This window comes from Mchenga conophoros, linkage group LG12, assembly GCF_057382185.1.
Source record: "Mchenga conophoros isolate Kocher_MC1m ecotype Shallow Benthic linkage group LG12, M_conophoros_male_GT1.1, whole genome shotgun sequence".
NCBI classification, from domain to species: Eukaryota; Metazoa; Chordata; class Actinopteri; order Cichliformes; family Cichlidae; genus Mchenga; species Mchenga conophoros.
Genome location: NC_140537.1, coordinates 22,629,436 through 22,650,695, shown reverse-complemented (window position 1 = coordinate 22,650,695; position 21,260 = coordinate 22,629,436). Strand labels below are relative to the sequence as shown.

Sequence of the window (21,260 nt, the reverse complement as noted above, 5' to 3'; positions counted from 1 at the left end):
ACTGGGCAGTCCTGTGCTTCTGTCTTTAATTTGCATGTGTGTGTGTGTGTGTGTGTGTGTGTGTGGGGGGGGGGGGGCTTTCCACTCAAGAAATGTTTTCTTCTGAAAAAAATACTGGCTACAATAATTAACAACTGATTCCTTTGCAATCATCCATCCTCTTCCACTTATCCTTATCAGGATTGTGGGGTAGCAGTTTTGGGGCCTATACCAGCTACCATAGGGCAGTACAACCTGGACAGATCGCCAGTCTAACATGGAAGGACAAGCATTTGCATTCACACCAAAGGGCAGTTTTGAATCACCAGTTAACCTAACCCCATAAGCTACATCTTTGGACTGTGGGAAGAAGCCAGAGTACACAGCCAGAGAGAGCCCATGCATTACAGCAGTAAAAAGTGCCTAAAACAAGTTAAGAAGTTGTATAGTACTATCTTAATGTTCAAGCCTGAGTTTCAAAAAATTTCAACATAGAAACAAAGCACATGCAGTCAGCTCTGCATGCTGTAGGTCAAACTGTCAAGACATACGAGAAGACCCCTCCTAAAACCAGAGTGATGTCACCATGAAGCAAACTTTGACGGAGTCCCCCAATAACAGTGTGGTCCTCCTAAGTCACATTTGGGTGGTTAACACACACACACACACACACACACACTCAGATGTTATCCAGACTTGCACTTTGAAACAATGAAAAGGACCTACAAGCCACGGTCCATGTAAATCACATCACACCCAGGTGACTGCCAAACACACACACACACAGCATCCATAAAGAATGATGATAGATTAAATTATTAGTTCATTAAGTGGTACACTGGATTATATTTACCCTTTCAGGCTCTGGATGTTTCAGGTCCAGATCATTGTTTGGAAAGCTGTTTGGTTGTGGCTTTAGGCAGCTCACAGTCTTCTGAATCTGGCTGGTCTCAGTCTTCGTGTGTAACAGATAGAGAATGAAGACAAAAGAACAGTAATCTGACAGTTACTAAAAATGCATCACTCAAGAGGATGAATAGACCATTTCACTATCGGCAAATAGCGTAAGGTACACATCGTGCATGAGAAACATTCATTAAAATCTGTCCTAGGTCAATGTTACCTCTTCAAAATCTTGCACTGAAGAAGAATGCATGGCTTCTGAGCCTTGCTGAGGCATTTCTTCATCAAGATCCTGCAACAAAGAAAAGATGGCACAAAGATTAGACCAAGTGCTCTTCTTGCAACTGTACTGGGCAGGCCTGTGCTTCTGTCTTTAATTTGCATGTGTGTGTGTGTGTGTGTGTGTGTGTGTGTGTGTGTGTGTGGGGGGGGGGGGGGCTTTCCACTCAAGAAATGTTTTCTTCTGAAAAAAATACTGGCTACAATAATTAACAACTGATTCCTTTGCAATCATCCATCCTCTTCCACTTATCCTTATCAGGATTGTGGGGTAGCAGTTTTGGGGCCTATACCAGCTACCATAGGGCAGTACAACCTGGACAGATCGCCAGTCTAACATGGAAGGACAAGCATTTGCATTCACACCAAAGGGCAGTTTTGAATCACCAGTTAACCTAACCCCATAAGCTACATCTTTGGACTGTGGGAAGAAGCCAGAGTACACAGCCAGAGAGAGCCCATGCATTACAGCAGTAAAAAGTGCCTAAAACAAGTTAAGAAGTTGTATAGTACTATCTATCTTAATGTTCAAGCCTGAGTTTCAAAAAATTTCAACATAGAAACAAAGCACATGCAGTCAGCTCTGCATGCTGTAGGTCAAACTGTCAAGACATACGAGAAGACCCCTCCTAAAACCAGAGTGATGTCACCATGAAGCAAACTTTGACGGAGTCCCCCAATAACAGTGTGGTCCTCCTAAGTCACATTTGGGTGGTTAACACACACACACACACACACACACTCAGATGTTATCCAGACTTGCACTTTGAAACAATGAAAAGGACCTACAAGCCACGGTCCATGTAAATCACATCACACCCAGGTGACTGCCAAACACACACACACACAGCATCCATAAAGAATGATGATAGATTAAATTATTAGTTCATTAAGTGGTACACTGGATTATATTTACCCTTTCAGGCTCTGGATGTTTCAGGTCCAGATCATTGTTTGGAAAGCTGTTTGGTTGTGGCTTTAGGCAGCTCACAGTCTTCTGAATCTGGCTGGTCTCAGTCTTCGTGTGTAACAGATAGAGAATGAAGACAAAAGAACAGTAATCTGACAGTTACTAAAAATGCATCACTCAAGAGGATGAATAGACCATTTCACTATCGGCAAATAGCGTAAGGTACACATCGTGCATGAGAAACATTCATTAAAATCTGTCCTAGGTCAATGTTACCTCTTCAAAATCTTGCACTGAAGAAGAATGCATGGCTTCTGAGCCTTGCTGAGGCATTTCTTCATCAAGATCCTGCAACAAAGAAAAGATGGCACAAAGATTAGACCAAGTGCTCTTCTTGCAACTGTACTGGGCAGTCCTGTGCTTCTGTCTTTAATTTGCATGTGTGTGTGTGTGTGTGTGTGTGTGTGTGTGTGTGTGTGTGGGGGGGGGGGGGGGGGGGGGGGGGGGCTTTCCACTCAAGAAATGTTTTCTTCTGAAAAAAATACTGGCTACAATAATTAACAACTGATTCCTTTGCAATCATCCATCCTCTTCCACTTATCCTTATCAGGATTGTGGGGTAGCAGTTTTGGGGCCTATACCAGCTACCATAGGGCAGTACAACCTGGACAGATCGCCAGTCTAACATGGAAGGACAAGCATTTGCATTCACACCAAAGGGCAGTTTTGAATCACCAGTTAACCTAACCCCATAAGCTACATCTTTGGACTGTGGGAAGAAGCCAGAGTACACAGCCAGAGAGAGCCCATGCATTACAGCAGTAAAAAGTGCCTAAAACAAGTTAAGAAGTTGTATAGTACTATCTATCTTAATGTTCAAGCCTGAGTTTCAAAAAATTTCAACATAGAAACAAAGCACATGCAGTCAGCTCTGCATGCTGTAGGTCAAACTGTCAAGACATACGAGAAGACCCCTCCTAAAACCAGAGTGATGTCACCATGAAGCAAACTTTGACGGAGTCCCCCAATAACAGTGTGGTCCTCCTAAGTCACATTTGGGTGGTTAACACACACACACACACACACACACACTCAGATGTTATCCAGACTTGCACTTTGAAACAATGAAAAGGACCTACAAGCCACGGTCCATGTAAATCACATCACACCCAGGTGACTGCCAAACACACACACACACACAGCATCCATAAAGAATGATGATAGATTAAATTATTAGTTCATTAAGTGGTACACTGGATTATATTTACCCTTTCAGGCTCTGGATGTTTCAGGTCCAGATCATTGTTTGGAAAGCTGTTTGGTTGTGGCTTTGGGCAGCTCACAGTCTTCTGAATCTGGCTGGTCTCAGTCTTCGTGTGTAACAGATAGAGAATGAAGACAAAAGAACAGTAATCTGACAGTTACTAAAAATGCATCACTCAAGAGGATGAATAGACCATTTCACTATCGGCAAATAGCGTAAGGTACACATCGTGCATGAGAAACATTCATTAAAATCTGTCCTAGGTCAATGTTACCTCTTCAAAATCTTGCACTGAAGAAGAATGCATGGCTTCTGAGCCTTGCTGAGGCATTTCTTCATCAAGATCCTGCAACAAAGAAAAGATGGCACAAAGATTAGACCAAGTGCTCTTCTTGCAACTGTACTGGGCAGTCCTGTGCTTCTGTCTTTAATTTGCATGTGTGTGTGTGTGTGTGTGTGGGGGGGGGGGGGGGGGGGGGGCTTTCCACTCAAGAAATGTTTTCTTCTGAAAAAAATACTGGCTACAATAATTAACAACTGATTCCTTTGCAATCATCCATCCTCTTCCACTTATCCTTATCAGGATTGTGGGGTAGCAGTTTTGGGGCCTATACCAGCTACCATAGGGCAGTACAACCTGGACAGATCGCCAGTCTAACATGGAAGGACAAGCATTTGCATTCACACCAAAGGGCAGTTTTGAATCACCAGTTAACCTAACCCCATAAGCTACATCTTTGGACTGTGGGAAGAAGCCAGAGTACACAGCCAGAGAGAGCCCATGCATTACAGCAGTAAAAAGTGCCTAAAACAAGTTAAGAAGTTGTATAGTACTATCTATCTTAATGTTCAAGCCTGAGTTTCAAAAAATTTCAACATAGAAACAAAGCACATGCAGTCAGCTCTGCATGCTGTAGGTCAAACTGTCAAGACATACGAGAAGACCCCTCCTAAAACCAGAGTGATGTCACCATGAAGCAAACTTTGACGGAGTCCCCCAATAACAGTGTGGTCCTCCTAAGTCACATTTGGGTGGTTAACACACACACACACTCAGATGTTATCCAGACTTGCACTTTGAAACAATGAAAAGGACCTACAAGCCACGGTCCATGTAAATCACATCACACCCAGGTGACTGCCAAACACACACACACACAGCATCCATAAAGAATGATGATAGATTAAATTATTAGTTCATTAAGTGGTACACTGGATTATATTTACCCTTTCAGGCTCTGGATGTTTCAGGTCCAGATCATTGTTTGGAAAGCTGTTTGGTTGTGGCTTTAGGCAGCTCACAGTCTTCTGAATCTGGCTGGTCTCAGTCTTCGTGTGTAACAGATAGAGAATGAAGACAAAAGAACAGTAATCTGACAGTTACTAAAAATGCATCACTCAAGAGGATGAATAGACCATTTCACTATCGGCAAATAGCGTAAGGTACACATCGTGCATGAGAAACATTCATTAAAATCTGTCCTAGGTCAATGTTACCTCTTCAAAATCTTGCACTGAAGAAGAATGCATGGCTTCTGAGCCTTGCTGAGGCATTTCTTCATCAAGATCCTGCAACAAAGAAAAGATGGCACAAAGATTAGACCAAGTGCTCTTCTTGCAACTGTACTGGGCAGGCCTGTGCTTCTGTCTTTAATTTGCATGTGTGTGTGTGTGTGTGTGTGTGTGTGTGTGTGTGTGTGGGGGGGGGGGGGGGGGGGGGGGGGGGGCTTTCCACTCAAGAAATGTTTTCTTCTGAAAAAAATACTGGCTACAATAGTTAACAACTGATTCCTTTGCAATCATCCATCCTCTTCCACTTATCCTTATCAGGATTGTGGGGTAGCAGTTTTGGGGCCTATACCAGCTACCATAGGGCAGTACAACCTGGACAGATCACCAGTCTAACATGGAAGGACAAGCATTTGCATTCACACCAAAGGGCAGTTTTGAATCACCAGTTAACCTAACCCCATAAGCTACATCTTTGGACTGTGGGAAGAAGCCAGAGTACACAGCCAGAGAGAGCCCATGCATTACAGCAGTAAAAAGTGCCTAAAACAAGTTAAGAAGTTGTATAGTACTATCTATCTTAATGTTCAAGCCTGAGTTTCAAAAAATTTCAACATAGAAACAAAGCACATGCAGTCAGCTCTGCATGCTGTAGGTCAAACTGTCAAGAAATACGAGAAGACCCCTCCTAAAACCAGAGTGATGTCACCATGAAGCAAACTTTGACGGAGTCTCCCAATAACAGTGTGGTCCTCCTAAGTCACATTTGGGTGGTTAACACACACACACACACACACTCAGATGTTATCCAGACTTGCACTTTGAAACAATGAAAAGGACCTACAAGCCACGGTCCATGTAAATCACATCACACCCAGGTGACTGCCAAACACACACACACACAGCATCCATAAAGAATGATGATAGATTAAATTATTAGTTCATTAAGTGGTACACTGGATTATATTTACCCTTTCAGGCTCTGGATGTTTCAGGTCCAGATCATTGTTTGGAAAGCTGTTTGGTTGCGGCTTTAGGCAGCTCACAGTCTTCTGAATCTGGCTGGTCTCCGTCTTCGTGTGTAACAGATAGAAAATGAATATACAGTGCATTTTTGAAGAGGCTTTTGAAACATTAAATAAACTGTATGAGAAAGATAAGTTTCAAGCTATTGTCTTTAAAATATTCACTGTCATGTATAGAGAATTTAAGGCCCTATGATTAAGAGACAAATAGTCAGTGTGATTTCTTTATTTTTTAAGCCATTGCTAAAGGAGTAAAACAATCACCCGTTAGCAGCAACGAACTGTCACTAGGGCCCATTTATCTTCAAGGGACAAAATTTAAAATGAATCTAACTAAAGAGGCTACACAGCAAAATCTCCAGTGTTAAATTAACACTAGAGAGTGTCTATATGGGTCTACACAACACTGTTGAGTGTTGAATTAACACTTTTGACAGTGTTATATGTTTAAAAGTAACCTAGTCAGTTTTGAAGATTAACAAAGACTAACACTGAGCAGTGCTGATTTTCTAACACTGGAATATTTCTAACATTTTGAGTTATTTTCCAGTGTTAGAAAATCAGCACTGCTCAGTGTTAGCCATTGTTAATCTTCAAAACTGACTAGGTTACTTTTAAACATATAACACTGTCAAAAGTGTTAATTTAACACTCAACAGTGTTGTATTTAACACTCAGAGGTGTGGACCCTTATAGACACTCTCCAGTGTTAATTTAACACTGGAGATTTTGCTGTGTAGAATCACATTAAACATCAATCACTGTTAAAATTTAGAAACCGAAAGCCATTTTTTATTTCTGCATACCTGCTGATATTTTTTTAGTGCTTTTAGAGGGCTTTGATGTGGCAGCCATCACAATTGCCTGTTTTCCATTAGTACCTACCCCTGTTTTTCCAGTAGGTTATAGTACCATGTAGTTTTTCAGTAACTACTGCACCAAGGTTCCAAGTGATCCAAAGTGATCAGAAAATTTGACATAGACTGAATGCCACCAGGTGGCTGGTCAATGGTGTCACTCGATAAGTTATGAGTGCGCCTCCTTCGTGAAAATCCAAGCCATCATTTTTGAAACTCTGAAATGTTTGAAATAGCGACCAAAATTAACAGCGTGATCCCTGAATTGAACACTAAAGTATAGACTGAGCAGCAGGCATTTTGTCACCTTGACGTCCATGCTTGCTGTGGCATTTATATCACTGGATGCTCGGCTGCATTGCTATAGTTACCCCAGGCACAGTAGGTGATACTCAATTTCAGTGAAAAACTAGATGCCCTAAGTCACGTTAAGCCAATTTGAGTAGGTACAAATGTAAAAATGGCTTAGGGTATGCAATTTATCAGTTCCAAAAAGTACAATTGTAGAAATACCTTGCATCTCCAGAGCCAATCCGAGTCACCATAATTATAGTCTATTTCTTCGCCTGGACTTATGTCTCTGCTTGCAAATAAGCATAGATGGGGCTTTCCATTGATATTTAATATTTTCATCTTAGCACTTGGACTGATGTGGTTGTCGTTGACAAGTCTGCCTAATGACCCATCTTCTTGAGATGCATCCACACTGTGGGGTTAGGCAAGAAAGTATTAGCTTAACTAGTTAGTTAGGAAGCTTTTTTTTCATAAATCAAAAGCAATGTGTCATTTAATCTTAATCAAACTACACTGATATAATACGCACCACCAGAGTTTTCCATCAAACTTGAATTCAAACATGAACACCTTCAGGCTGTCATGATAAACTCTGTGTCTCCGCTCACATTCTTCTTTTGTTATGAGTTTACCTCTGTATTCCAAAAGAAAGTCTCCTTTTTGGAATGGAACAGTCGTGAAAATGCCCCGACCTGAATTGCAGAGGCATACCAAGTGAGTGACAAAAGACAAAGTGACAAACTCCAAATCTAATCCAAACTAAAGACCAACTTACCTTTGAAGGCATTTATGTAGTGGATATCAAGTCCCAGTTTGTCCCTTCCAGCAGAAACATGACAGACTGCATCCTCCCGTGGAGGAATGCGTCTCCTTCGCATGTTCTCCTGTACGATTGGCTGTATTACCAAAGCATATAAAGTATTACGATTATCGTCATCATTGTCATCATCATCAGTAGTAGCAGAACTAGCAGTAGTGTAGTTTACAGCATAAACACAGCTGACTTATTCATAGTGCTAATTTATGCCTTCTTTTAAAATGTTAAAGGCCTAGTACTCAAAATGGCGACATGTGACATTTCTGTAATGGCGACTGCAGAGAGTGATACAAGTACTGAGAAAGCTTAGGCATCAAAACTGTAAGAAGTTTTTTCTTCAGGCATATAAATAAATACACGACTAAATACACTTATACCCTTGCTTTTATTTTAGGGCTGTCAGCAGAATGACAGACATTGGACAAACTGCCCGAAATTAGCTAACAGCGACATCAGGGATTTTGACTCAGACTGCGCTGGTTTAATTGTTAATCGCGTTAGTCGCGATGTCGGCATTAACACGTTTAAGCCACAATAATGCTTTAACACCGAGTAAATCCTAACACGGGTTAGCCCGCTTTATCGCGTTGACGCGGTTAGTCGTCAGCCCTATTTTATTTACTCAATGACAAACGCTGGGGCCGTTTTACTTCTTCAAAGACTCACTAACAGTCCATAAAGCATAAATTAAACCAGTTTAATATAGGCCTGTGCACCTATAATTTCATATAGTATTAAAGTCATGGTGCATTTTACATTAAAAAAGGCTTACCTTTGTGTTTTTAATCCGTCTTCGTATTGCCGTCGACATACACTTGTTAAAGGGCACGCGCGCGAAAGTTGTGGCGCCGTTTCCTGTAGGTACCGCCTATATATATAGCCTACCAATCACAATGACTTCCGGCCGTGTGTATTGAAAATGTGTATTAAATTGCAGTACCTACACACATCCACTCTAACTCGAAACGTCGCTGTGCAATACACTGGAATACACAAAAATCAGGTGAGGGGTATAGGTGGACTTTTAAGAAAATCAGAAAATCTTTTAATTATAGTTTAATAAATGAATTTACACTACAGTTTAAGCAAATACAGGTCAAAAGATAAATAATGACCTCATAAGAAGTAGAAAAAATTATTATTTAGACACTTAAAAATGCATTTACAAGTCATGTTTTAGGGGGACACATGAATACACAGCAAAAAGTCGAAATGTCCCCGGAGCCCAGGTACAGCGCAGGTCAAATGTCAATCCATACCACATAGACGCACTCACACACACACACACACACACACACACACACACACACACACACACACACACACACTTGTTTTCATGTTTTAGTGAAGACATCTAATTGACATAATGCTTTCCATAGCTTCCCTGGTATTTTGTCCCCATAAGTGAATGTTGGTCCCCACAAGCATGGTGGCATGTCAATTTTCTGTCCTCACAATAATTTCACACACATAAACACAGTAATACAAATCCACATAACCACATTATGTTAATTTTTTTTGCAGTTCTCTTGACTTCATGTAATTTAGAGCATGCCAAAGCTCTTGAACCCAAACACATTATTTTCTGCTATCTCTTATCTGCCAGTGCACAAGAGCCAAATAACACCTTTCTCAAAACTCTGTTTTTATTCATACTCCTGCTACTTAAGACTCTTTCACCTGCTCATTGCTTTGTTGCACACATTAAGGAATTTTACATTTCTCTCTCTCTCTCTCTCTCTCTCTGTGTGTGTGTGTGTGTGTGTGTGTGTGTGTGTGTGTGTGTGTGTGTGTGTGTGTGTATAAAATACTAAAAATCGACTGTAAGCTCTGGACTTTTTTTGGGATCTGGACCAACATTTTTCCTGTGTTGCCACCAGAGGGAAGCACTGACTCAGAAAATGCTGTCCAGTAAGCGCACAGTAATATTCCTGCTACTGTTTAACTCTACTGCTTCAACTCAGTCTGACCTTGCTTCCATCTCAACACAGGGGCACTACAATGTATTTATATGATGGAAACCTCTCATTTGTTCCTTTGCTCCACTCTTTGTTTTTTGTCTCTTTCTGTTTTCTTTGGTCCTTTGCCTTTCCTGTTTCAACCAGGGCAGAACAAAGTATCTTGTGAGAAAGCAGCATCTCAGTACTTTATTTAATGTCCTGCTCAGCTCTTATGTTAGTTTCACTGCAAAATGCTTGAGGAAGAAAAGCTATCGTGTCCGTGAGTTGGACCTGCTATAGAACAAAAGGTAGACATAACAGACTGTAAGTAAAACTTTGAGCGAATGCTCTTACAACATGTTTATTATGCTTGCAACTTTGCAACAATAGCATGTAAATAGATACATATATAAAGCTGTATGGAAGATGTTTTTTGGATGGGTTGCATTTTATTAGTTATTGCATTGCTCATTATAACACCATTTCACCAGTATAACAAATAGTTTCGTTATTTTCAACTCACAGCATAAACAAGGCCTCGGATTCACGGACCATGTGGTTCAATAGCTGCTGTCAACAGTGAACAAGCCATGTTTATTCAAAGCATGCCCGCGCCAAAGGACATGGTCCATATGTCTGTGCAGCGACAGTTCATACCAACTATGACATTCTGTGGTTACTATGAAATAGCTTGGCAGCATCTCACAGAGATCAGTCATTGGTTGGTGGACACAACTGCACACAGTAAAACCGTGAAGCACGAACGGTGCGTGTGCATTTGCACGAGGGAGCTTGAGTGGGTGCCTACGATGGATGGACGTCTCTGTCACTGCGTGAGTGTGAATAGAAGCGCATGGTTGAAACAGTGCGTGAAAATCAAATTTGATCCAAAGAATATAACAGCGCTAAATTATAGACCATCTGTTGCGTGGTGGAGAGAGCTCCTGGACAGCAGTCAGCTATGTAAATGGACCATTTGTTCAGTATTTAAATTAAACCAACACATTTATGCGATGCATAATACAAACTCTTGTTGGCACTACAGTACACAAGGGGTTACCTTACATATGTAAAATCTTCTCTATTTTTTTCATTATCTCTTAATAGCATCAAACAAGAAATGTCATTATTAGGTAGAAAATAAACTTCAGATAAGACAACCACAGGAGCAGCAGCGGTGAAACAGATTAGGACCACTGACAAGGCATAAATAAATACATATTTATCAATGTATATAAAGAGTATAATACAAAATAGATCAGATGATAGAATGAAAAGCCCGAGCTTCTTTAATTATCCCTGACAATTGACAAGGTTCATATGTGGCCAAGTATGTCCAGATGGTCAGCAATCTAAGTGGCTACTGCCGAATCAGAAACAAACAGCAGAGCTCTCCATAAAACTAATCACAGTCTTACAAAATACAATAAAGTTACATGTAATTGGACTGATTGGTAGAGAATATTAATGAGCTTCTAATGAATGAAACGCTGGGGAGCATCTTATTTCCTGCTCTATTTGTCACCTGTTGTTAGCAAATTACTGTAGCTAATATGAATAAATGTTGTTAGCTTGTTGGCCAAGATAATTTAAATAGATGGCACTGTGGTCTTTAATCGTAGTTTATTAGCCTAATAGCATGATGAGGAAAAGGTCTTTCCTGAAATTTTTTTTTCTTGCTTGCTTGATAAGCTGATGCCTGCTGATGCTTTTTGTTTCTGTTGCTATGCAGAGAGAAAGACTGTGAATATTGTTATCATGGCAACACAGGGAAATACGCTTTTTAACTGTACTGCTACCTACTGTAGAAGGAACTACTACAAAAACTGTTCTCAGGACTTTGGTAGTTTTAAAAAAATCTATTTCTGAAAAATAGACAGTGCACAAATGTGCACAAGATGCTCAAAGGAACTTTACAGATGTCCTAAATTTCTCTTTTATTAATAAGGTGTTGGAAACTACCTATATGAGGTATGGTATAATTATTCAGTTCATCAGCAAATGATATGTTCCAAGATAGGAGTGGTTTGAGAACTCATTGCTATTGTGGCTGCTGTGACCCGATCACAAAGATGCTTTCTAGTGTACTTGTTCCCCTGCTTTAGTAAAAATGGCAGTACAAATCCAGCTAGTTGGCACTGTCAGCACTTTGTCTGCAATGGATAGTTTCAGGATACTTTCAGTTTTGTCTCTGCCTATAGATGTAAGAAGTTAGTGTGAATAGCCATGGCTCCTACTGTCAGACATATGATATACAAAAAGGTAAGCTGATAATGAGAATGAAGAAAGATTGTATGTAGCCCTGCAGTCTCTTTCTTACAGAGAATACTTAGATTAGGACTGTGCTGGCTGCAGGCTGATTGGCTGGAATCAATGCTAACACAACAGTCCACTGGATGTATTTATCACACATTGGAGACTGTGTGTGTAGATTTTGTCAGTATGTATATATATGTATATATGAATCAGTAACTAAGTAAGCCAAAAGTGACAAAGTGCTTTACAATACAACAATAAAAATGCTACAAATGGACACATCTAAATAAAAGCAATCCTCTACAGGTGTGTGTTAAGCTTCATCCTAACAGTAACAGTTAGGAGCGAGTACCACAAGTTGGGAGCTAGACCTCAAAAGCACTGCACATGCCACAAGCAAGCATTCATCAGTTGATTTCAGACACGCAGTGTTTACATGTGAATTTTCATTAATACAGGGAGCCATCTGACCATGAAACGCTCTAAAAGTGATCACCAAACGCTTAAACTAAACCCTAAATTTTATAGGGAGCCAGTGTAAATAGGAGAGCATTGGTGTCACGTAGGATGTTTTAGAAGATCTGGAGAGAAGCCTCACAGTTGCCTCTATGATTATTCCCATTTCAGGTTGAGACACAATGTATTTAAGATATATTTAAGAAACAAATTTAATACTCACATTTCCATATTGTACATTTTTACAGTTTTACAACAGCAAATGAAGCATGTTTGTTGTAAACGTAACAGGTCGATTGTCATTTTTGACAGCCATTTAACTTCTGTTTCTGTTATACCACTTTTAAGCTGTAATTATTACTTTTATTTGTTTTATTTTTTTCTCACGAGGAGTGTCATTGAAGAGGAGGCCCTTCTAGAATACACCTACTGTATTCCAGAGTTATGTTAAGCACTCATTTAGAAAGTTTGAATAGTGCTATGGTAAATCCCCAATCTGTATATAATGTAATGCTTTGAATGGCTCTAAATAAGCTACACAATCCTTTCACTAGTTTCTGTCTCTTTGATTCTCACTGTACTTTCCTCTCTTTCATTCTCTAGTTCTTGTTCATACAAAACATACAGGCACAACTTATCGTAACTATGACTGCAGTTGCCATAACATGTGTCTCCCATGAGTCCTCTAACTGCCAGGCACAAGGGGAAGACAGCAGTGATCCAACTGTTGGCATCAACTGCAACTGGGGAGAGATTGTTGGCCCACCCAGGTTACTCAGTTGGTGCTCAAGAGTATGCGCATACTTAAACACACACACACACACACACACACACACACACACACACACACACACACACACACACACACACACACACACACGCTTGATGTTATAGAGAGGTTATTCATTTTGCAGAGGAAAGTTTGAGACCTTGGGGTTACATTTAATTAAAGGACGGAGATATTTTGTGCTTTTCCACCATGATAATTGGACAAATCTCTGGTACATGCAAACTGGCAAAAATATTTCATAGCTGGCCAAAATCAGGTAAAAACATTAAAGGTTTTTCAAAGTTGATTTCCTGTCTTGTTTTTATAGTTTATTTGTCATTTGTGTAATTAAAATGGCATGTGATTTGAAGGAATGCTTCAAAGAGTTGACAGACAACTAGAGACAACTATTTAAAAAAGAAAAGAAAATTTCCTTTACCTCAAGGGTGAAGACAGAAGAAGGTGTTGCCTACAGGTCTGCATTACATCAAAACATTTAACTCATGAGAGATGAACTGAAGTTATTACCCTCAGAAAATAGGAGCCTTACATTTTTACTTTTGAAACCTTGAATACTCAAATCAGTGTCAGATATATTTGGATTCCTTTAAAGATAAAATGCATCACCCTGTGCTACAGTCATCTTCATCAGATATGGAAGAAGAACCATATGAAATCATATAATGTGCTCAGGTCAATTTATCCATCTTGTGTGATGAGCTGTAAAGTGCCTCAAATCCTATGACCCATGATTTCATCACATGAATTAGTGGTTGGGCTTCATTTGACGCAATAACCATTAAATCTTAGTACAGAATCTCGTAAAGTTACTTATCCTTTGACCTGCGTTTAAAATGTAGTTGTATTTCTTGGGAGACCATGAGAATCGACCAATGAATCCATAGTAATGCAGTTTTAGTTGGCTTAGATTTTATATGACTGCAAAGAAGTTTCCAGACCCATTAAGAAACCACTATTGACCCATTATAGAAGAAAAGCAACAGTGGTAACATGCACCTTTGTGTACATTTGCTAGAATAATATAGAAATTAATCAGTGAATATAGTGTAATTTATGTGTTCACATTCGGCACTATATGGTCTTTAATTCATGTAGTCTGGCATCAATCCACAGTTGATGTGAAATGAGCTCTTTTTTATAATACATTATCTTATTATTATGTTTTTTACTCAGCTGTAGTCTGTTAAGTGTCTTCAATCACTGAAATTCTTCCTCTGGCATCACCTTTGATTAGGTGTGCTGTAATATTACTGCTGTTCAGTCCTACTTGTCTCCTCTCTGTCATCATTCCTGCAGCCTGGGCTGTGTTCTCCTATGAATGTGGCACATGGGTAACTTTTAGTGTGTACTGGATTCACAAGGAGCACGTGTACAGCGAAGGTGCATACTGCACTGTTTTGGCTATAGTTGCATTCTGTGTTTTGGTTGGTACCATACCATCTCTCCATCTGTCAGCAGGTAGGTAGTCTGGAGTGTATCTATTTTGAGAAGAACTTAAGAAAATTGGTGTTTTTTTCCCTGTTTTCCTTCTTGCCTCCTTAGTGGGATATGATTAAAATGAGTTATGAAAGGTATTTTGCAAAGATAATAAAATAATAACTAAGATATATACTATACTGCACATATGTAAACAGAATCTGCTACCATTACTGCCATATGAGCCATCACCCTGAGTGATGAGTGAGACGGATGAAAATAGAAACCAGTAGAAGGCCTGGTTAGCTGGATCTACACCAAAATTTAATGAGTTCATCCTTTGCCCATGCTCTACTTATAGCACAAATTTCATGACATTCAGCTTTTTATTTTTGGGGTGAGCTCACTAAAAAACTGACATCTGTATTTGGGCATAGGTAATTTTGGCAATGTGTTTTCTGAACATCTGATATGTAGGGACTAGAGCCTGATCAAGGATTTCTAAGACTGATAACGATACCGATATTTCTCATTTTAGTTAAAAAATTACATATATGAATTTTAATCTTTCATATTTGCAAAAGCTAAGCAAACAACTTTGGATAACTGATTTCCACTCTGCCACACTCTGCTTGGATGAACTGGTTGTTTAGTTTGTGGTATTCCAAACGTGTTGCCAACAGAGAAGTTAAAGAGTGCTGTCTTGTGGACAAATTTTGCAAAGGTGTTTCTCCTGTCACCTCTTTACTATCAGCTGTTATGAATGGCTGAAATTGGCCAATATATTGTTTGAGCTTTATCGGGGACAGTGGATTCTAGCATTAAGTCATACATTTGATTACAAATCTCATTAAGCGATTTTAATGTTGTGTTTCTGTTGTGTTGTCCTGCACAGTGAGGAATATGTGGAACCCGAACTCAACAGCCATGAGTCTGCAGTTGTTAAGACTATGATCAAAGGACCTGCAACAACCTATGGTAAACACTGTGTGTGTTCTTGCTTGCATTCATATGATAGCAGCTAATCCTAACTTTCCACTCAATCACAATCACAGTCACAATTTCTTAAAATCAGTTTTACATCCTTTAAAAAGAATACAATGTATGCACTTGGACCAAGACACAGCAGGCTCTTGTTTACTGACTTAAACTATTAACACATACAGTATATACATGATATTGTGTACGTAAATCTTGCTAAATTTTGCTCATCTTGCCAAGGCTGCATGAACTCACTGCCAAATTCAAACAGGGATATATTGTGTGAATGTGTGTGAGTTGTTTCTGTTGAGTTATATTTTCTCACTGAATTAACTAGCTAAGTGTAATGAAACTAAGCTGTTTTCTTAGCATACCCAGAATGTAGACTTCCCTCCACAGACTTCTAAAAATAAACTTGCATTTATGAATTAAGCTAAATCTTCTTTTAAGTGTGCATTTTGATTGATTCATATATCACCCCCACAGTTAAAAAAAAGGTGTTATTTATCCTCACATACAAAAAAAACCCCAAAATGTTAGGTTCCCAATTCTGGCTTGGTGTGAAACTGATTTACGACTGTTGGATAAAATGTTGTTACAGCCAGTTAGAAAGGGTAAAGAGACTTATTTTCCATGGTTAAAGCATGACATATGTTGTGAAATAGGTCAGTGCAGACTTTCTTTTCCTTTTCAGCTGTTATTGCTCTGTGGAACACCATTAAGAAGGAGAGAAGGCCCGTGCTGCATGTGGTGCCTTGCTTAGTCACATGTGTAGCATTTCTACTCTGTCAGAAAGATAATATTTATTGAAGAGACCTGCCGGGAGTGATGGAAAGCTTTAAAAGCGAGGCACTGAGCTGCAGCATAATGTCCATATCCAATCAGCACTCCATTAATACATTCTGAAAGTGAATGTCTGTTTTATATATTATTGGTTATTATCTACATTCACATAGCTTTTTTTTTATATGCTAATCTATTTGTTTGTAAACAAACCTTATCAAATCTCATTGAACACAAACCACTCTTCAGGCTGCAGCTTCTGATCTGACACAAGTCCTCTCCGCTTCTCAATCTGATGTAACTGCCCCCAAAATTGTAAATGCAGTCATTTTCCCAACAACCCAGGATCATGAAAATATACTGCTGGCCATATAGCACTCCCAGCAGCACTCCCAGCAGCATTTGGCCACTGGCCCATTTTGACTTCTGAGCTGCAGTGAAAGAAACCAGGCCTTGTAAAACAATGCTGTCACTGTTAAAATTTGAAAACACATGATGCAGTCGCCTGCATCCTCTGCTTACCTGCCCATCCTCCCCTAAACTGTTTGAGCCCTTTTGATCGCTCAGCATTCTATCGAGGAAGCTTTCATATCTAACTTTTAGCTTTGTAGGTTAACACATTTAACATAAGCCCACTGTTTGTTTGTTTCTATGAACTTACACATACACCATTATTAAAAGTTAATGACAGCTTTAAACATGGCATGCAATGGTAAAGCCGATCGCCATATGTAGTCTTTCTTTCACCAGCACACAAAAACACTACCCTTTCCATAGTGTGGAGATCAAAGAATGGGCTATGTGTTTAGTCAGGTGTCTGGGTTTTTAGTAGAGGGTATGTCTTGGTGGTCTTTATGTGTCTATGTGTGTTTGGTCATATGCATGAATACACATGCAACATAGGAATGTGTTCCAAGCTGAAAAATTCAGTGTGCAGCTGAAGATTGATGTGGTAAATCCCTGGCTATGACAACAGCAGACAGCCAGCTGCATGCATGACCATGACACCTGCTGGGTGTATAGTCATAGAGGGTAGAGGTCAAATGGCTAGCAAATGTGGCAAGAAAACATAGTTACACAAATACAAACACTCTCTGTGAGAATGTGAGTGGTCTTTTGGGAGAATGTGAGTGGTACATCCTTTTATTTTTCTTCCACCTTCTGTAGGTCCACAGACTGGTTTGATTACCCCATCTTTTGGTATGAAGGGTAACGGCAGTGCCAGTGTCCCACGGGGTCCTGCTCCGGCCCGACCTGTTCCTCAGCCCCACCCTAAAGATGAGGACACCCTGGTACAGATGGCAGAACATATTCCTGCTGGCACTCGTACGCCAATGTGTGCCCACTGCAACATGGTGATCAGGTGAGGGGCAAACAACATGGCTGATATTAGATATCAACTATCAGCTTAAAATCAGACTTAAAAAATGTATTTTTATAGATCAGTTTTTCTTCCTGTTTTAACCAGGCACCTCAGAGAGCCCCTTAAAGGCTTTATAACACCCCGTGTAATTTGGACATTTTGTTTTTAATCGAGCATTCAGATCTGTTTTTAATAGTATACTTGTGTCAAAATATCAAATCAGCTAAAAACCATTGATTTTATAAGAAAGTGTAGGTCTCTAGTTACACAAGATATGTAAAGTTATGTTTGATATGTATTTGAAAATATTGGCATTCACTTTGTCCAGTCACAGTATGGAACCTAACAGATGTATCTGTTTGAGCTTGGCTGGACTGATATTTAGCGATTTAGCAGTATCAGCATTTATGACGTCCACTAGTGTCCAAACTGCTGATCCGAATAGCATTTTGCAGGATGTGAAGAAGTAAATAAATAACTACACATAACGAATGTTATATTTATGGTTTGTGTTTTTGAAAGAAAAGTATATTGCAGTCAATATTTCAGAATATTAGATTTTTAAATCAGCCAATAATGGCACAAACACACCAACCAGCTGAGTGGGCTTGCTGTCAACTAGTAAGCCTTGGGTTGCTGTGACACTAAAACAAGATTATTTTTAAACTGTATTGTGATATCTTAGTAAGGACTCATAAATAGACACATAACAAATGTTAGGTAAATGTGCTTATGTTTCATGTCTCTGAAAGAAAAAAATATCAACATTTTCAATGACAAGTATTGGTATCTGTCTTAAAATGCCTATATCAGTCGTGCTCTAATATACTACTACTACTAATAATAATAATAGACAAAATGCTTCACAGTTTAAATAAAAGCCACACATTGACACACTGAATCGCATAATCCTTGTAATATCAACTATCTTAGTAGTGGTCTGTAGTGTCATCAGGTATGGAGGGGGCAGTCATGGCCATTTATAATGAAAACTGTGAGAGAAAGGTGTTCGGTTCCATCATGCCGTGCCTTTATACTTCTTGCACAAGGACAGTCAAAAGAGAATTGATCTCAGCTTGGCTGCACCCACATCAAATTATACTCAAATTAAAAATGAGAATGGAAATATGTCTGCTCCTTAATTATTCAGCACCACAGCTAGGCTCTTAAAATAATTAACCTGAAACCATCTCGAGTAAACAATCTGTGTATGAAACTGTAGAACGACATTTGATTGCGGCGTGGATAACGGATAGGAGAATTAAGTTGCACCTGCCGCTGATAAAAGAGCAGAATAATGTTATACGCAGACAATCTCATTAAAAACTCATGCAGTTACACCACATCTGCCCTCTGTTGTGTCAATTTGTCAGTTTCAGTTATGTTTAATATTAAGAACTGGGAATGTAATCAATGACTTCTCATAGAAGTGTGTTTAGGACATGTTTCTGTGCTTAGATAAATATTTTGCTTATACTTAGAGATCAGATCAAGATGTTATGTCTTGGAAGAGGAGTAAGATTTTATTAATGGAGCATAACTAGCATAACTGCCAGAATGGCTTTTATGAGGTAATTAAGAAAATGAATTGGATTTTCCAGCTGTACAAAGTGCCTGAAAACTTGCATTTGAACTATAAAAAGTTATTAAAAGCTGTTAAGGTCCAGCCAGAATGGCACAAAAGAGCAGATCACTGAGGAATAATTTCCTGAAATTCTTCTCCTGTCGACCTCACTTCTTGTCCGGTAGCTTACTGCCCTGACTCATGTTATCTCCCAGATTGTACCACCTAACATATCATTAGGATAAGGTTGCTCTCATGCTAATGACTGCCAGCCAGGGCCACTGTCACGATAAGCTCAGATAAGCCCAGCTATTGTGTGGAGTAAATTAGCCTCTGTTGTCTTCCCACTTTAACTAATCATCAGAGTGGACACAGCCAAGGAGCAAAAGTAGGGAAGCAGGCGCAATAGCTGCAGTTCTCAAATGTTTTAATGTGTTTCTCATTTTTGCAGCATTTTTTTGTGATTTGAACTGAATACCAGAAAATCAGTTTGTTGATCAACAGAAATTCAATCGTCAGTTTTAACTATCCTTTAATTGCTTAGATGTTTTCAGTTATTTTAGGGTAATTATTGATCAAAAAAGGCAGTCAACTTTAGTAAATGCATTACTATACTGGAAGTCATCAAATATTCTAATAATTCTTATTAAATAGCACATTCATCTATTCATCTAAAACTATCAAAGTATAAAAAAAGGAAGTAAAATGACGAGTATATCAGAATATTAAGCTGAATTGAGTATTGGTTTACTTTTTGTACATTTTTTTCAGCGGGTTTTTTGTGTGTGTTTTTTCCCCAGAGGACCTTTTTTGGTAGCAATGGGGAAATCATGGCATAAGGAAGAATTTAACTGTGCACACTGCCGAACATCCCTGGCAGATATAGGCTTTGTTGAAGAACGGGGATCGGTCTACTGTGAACACTGCTATGAAGACTTCTTTGCTCCAACATGCAGCCGCTGCCAGTCTAAGATACTAGGGGTGAGTTTAAAAAAGAAGGGAGCAGTAAAGACGCAACAGTTTAGTTCCAATAGGTTTGAACATCAATATTTGGTATGACCAGCTTTATTCTTCAGCGCAGTCTGAAATCTCTTTAGGCAGCTTTTCTTGTAAGGCTCTGCTTTAGATGTTAGCTCCTTTTATAAGATTATCTTCCAATCCGCCCAACATTACTGGGTAAAATGCTGCCTCAACTGTGACTGAGCCTCCACTTTTTCTTTTTCTCCACATTGTCCAGTTTCCTCTGTTTTTTAAGGATAAACTGCACATCATACTGAGATATGTCAAGTCAAAGATTAAGGTATACAAGATAAACCAGACATTTTAGGAACCACCTTGTTGGTACAAAATTTTTATTTTGTGTCGGTTAAACTGTATTATCATATTTCATAGAGTCAACTACAAAGCAAATTATGTATTATGTACATACCTGTGGCTCATTCCTAGAGTTTGGTGGCATTTGTATGTTTGAAGGAGTCATTGTTTGGTGTTAAGTTGTTCAAGCAACAAACAAAAGACACAAATATAGACAGAAACATTGCCCTGAAAATGGTAACATCTGAGGACTGGGCTGAAAATAAGTGAAAAAGCAGCCAATGTTCAACAGAAACCTTTGAGAGACTTTCAGAAAGCCTGGAGAACTATTATGTATTTAGATTTGAAATAACTGCAAGGTTTGGGTCCTGTTAAGCTAACATAAAGACATGATGCGTGGGTTGGGTTTTTTGCACACTATTGTAATCATTAAGATAAAGTTAGTAATGAGTCCATTGGTCTTGATGTGTATATTTGGAGAGAACACTCACCTGATCCATTTCATGGAAGCTTGTCACACATTTCATCTTCATTTTGTTCAAATATGTTTTTATGTTACT

The 21,260-nt window shown here is 39.2% G+C and overlaps 2 protein-coding genes across 10 annotated transcripts in view; one reads left to right on the top strand and one right to left on the bottom strand.

The window, feature by feature from the left end:
* pdlim5a (PDZ and LIM domain 5a) overlaps window positions 1–21,260 on the top strand; it is a 92,339-nt gene that overhangs the window by 65,976 nt on the left and 5,103 nt on the right. For all 9 annotated transcript variants that reach the window (XM_085294566.1, XM_085294574.1, XM_085294573.1 and 6 more), the window contains 3 exons: window positions 15,591–15,673; window positions 17,627–17,822; window positions 20,187–20,367. In XM_085294566.1, coding sequence (XP_085150692.1) covers window positions 15,591–15,673; window positions 17,627–17,822; window positions 20,187–20,367 — 460 coding nt within the window. The remainder of the gene's footprint in view (window positions 1–15,590; window positions 15,674–17,626; window positions 17,823–20,186; window positions 20,368–21,260) is intronic.
* LOC146562637 (histone-lysine N-methyltransferase set-1-like) lies at window positions 5,789–9,147 on the bottom strand. The gene is made up of 5 exons (XM_085294643.1): window positions 8,610–9,147; window positions 7,796–7,916; window positions 7,550–7,712; window positions 7,240–7,432; window positions 5,789–5,917 (listed from the first exon to the last, which is right to left on the bottom strand). Exons 1-5 carry the CDS (start codon window positions 8,646–8,648, stop codon window positions 5,789–5,791), a joined length of 645 nt encoding a protein of 214 aa, XP_085150769.1. The 5' UTR covers window positions 8,649–9,147.

Excerpts from the sequence above, each read along its gene's own strand:
- LOC146562637 (XM_085294643.1), bottom strand. The coding sequence starts at position 8,648 with ATGTCGACGGCAATACGAAGACGGATTAAAAACACAAAG. Across the intron at positions 7,917-8,609 it reads GACGGATTAAAAACACAAAG|CCAATCGTACAGGAGAACAT; the intron begins GTAAGCCTTTTT and ends TTGGTAATACAG. Across the intron at positions 5,918-7,239 it reads ATTGGCTCTGGAGATGCAAG|ACGGAGACCAGCCAGATTCA; the intron begins GTATTTCTACAA and ends TTACACACGAAG.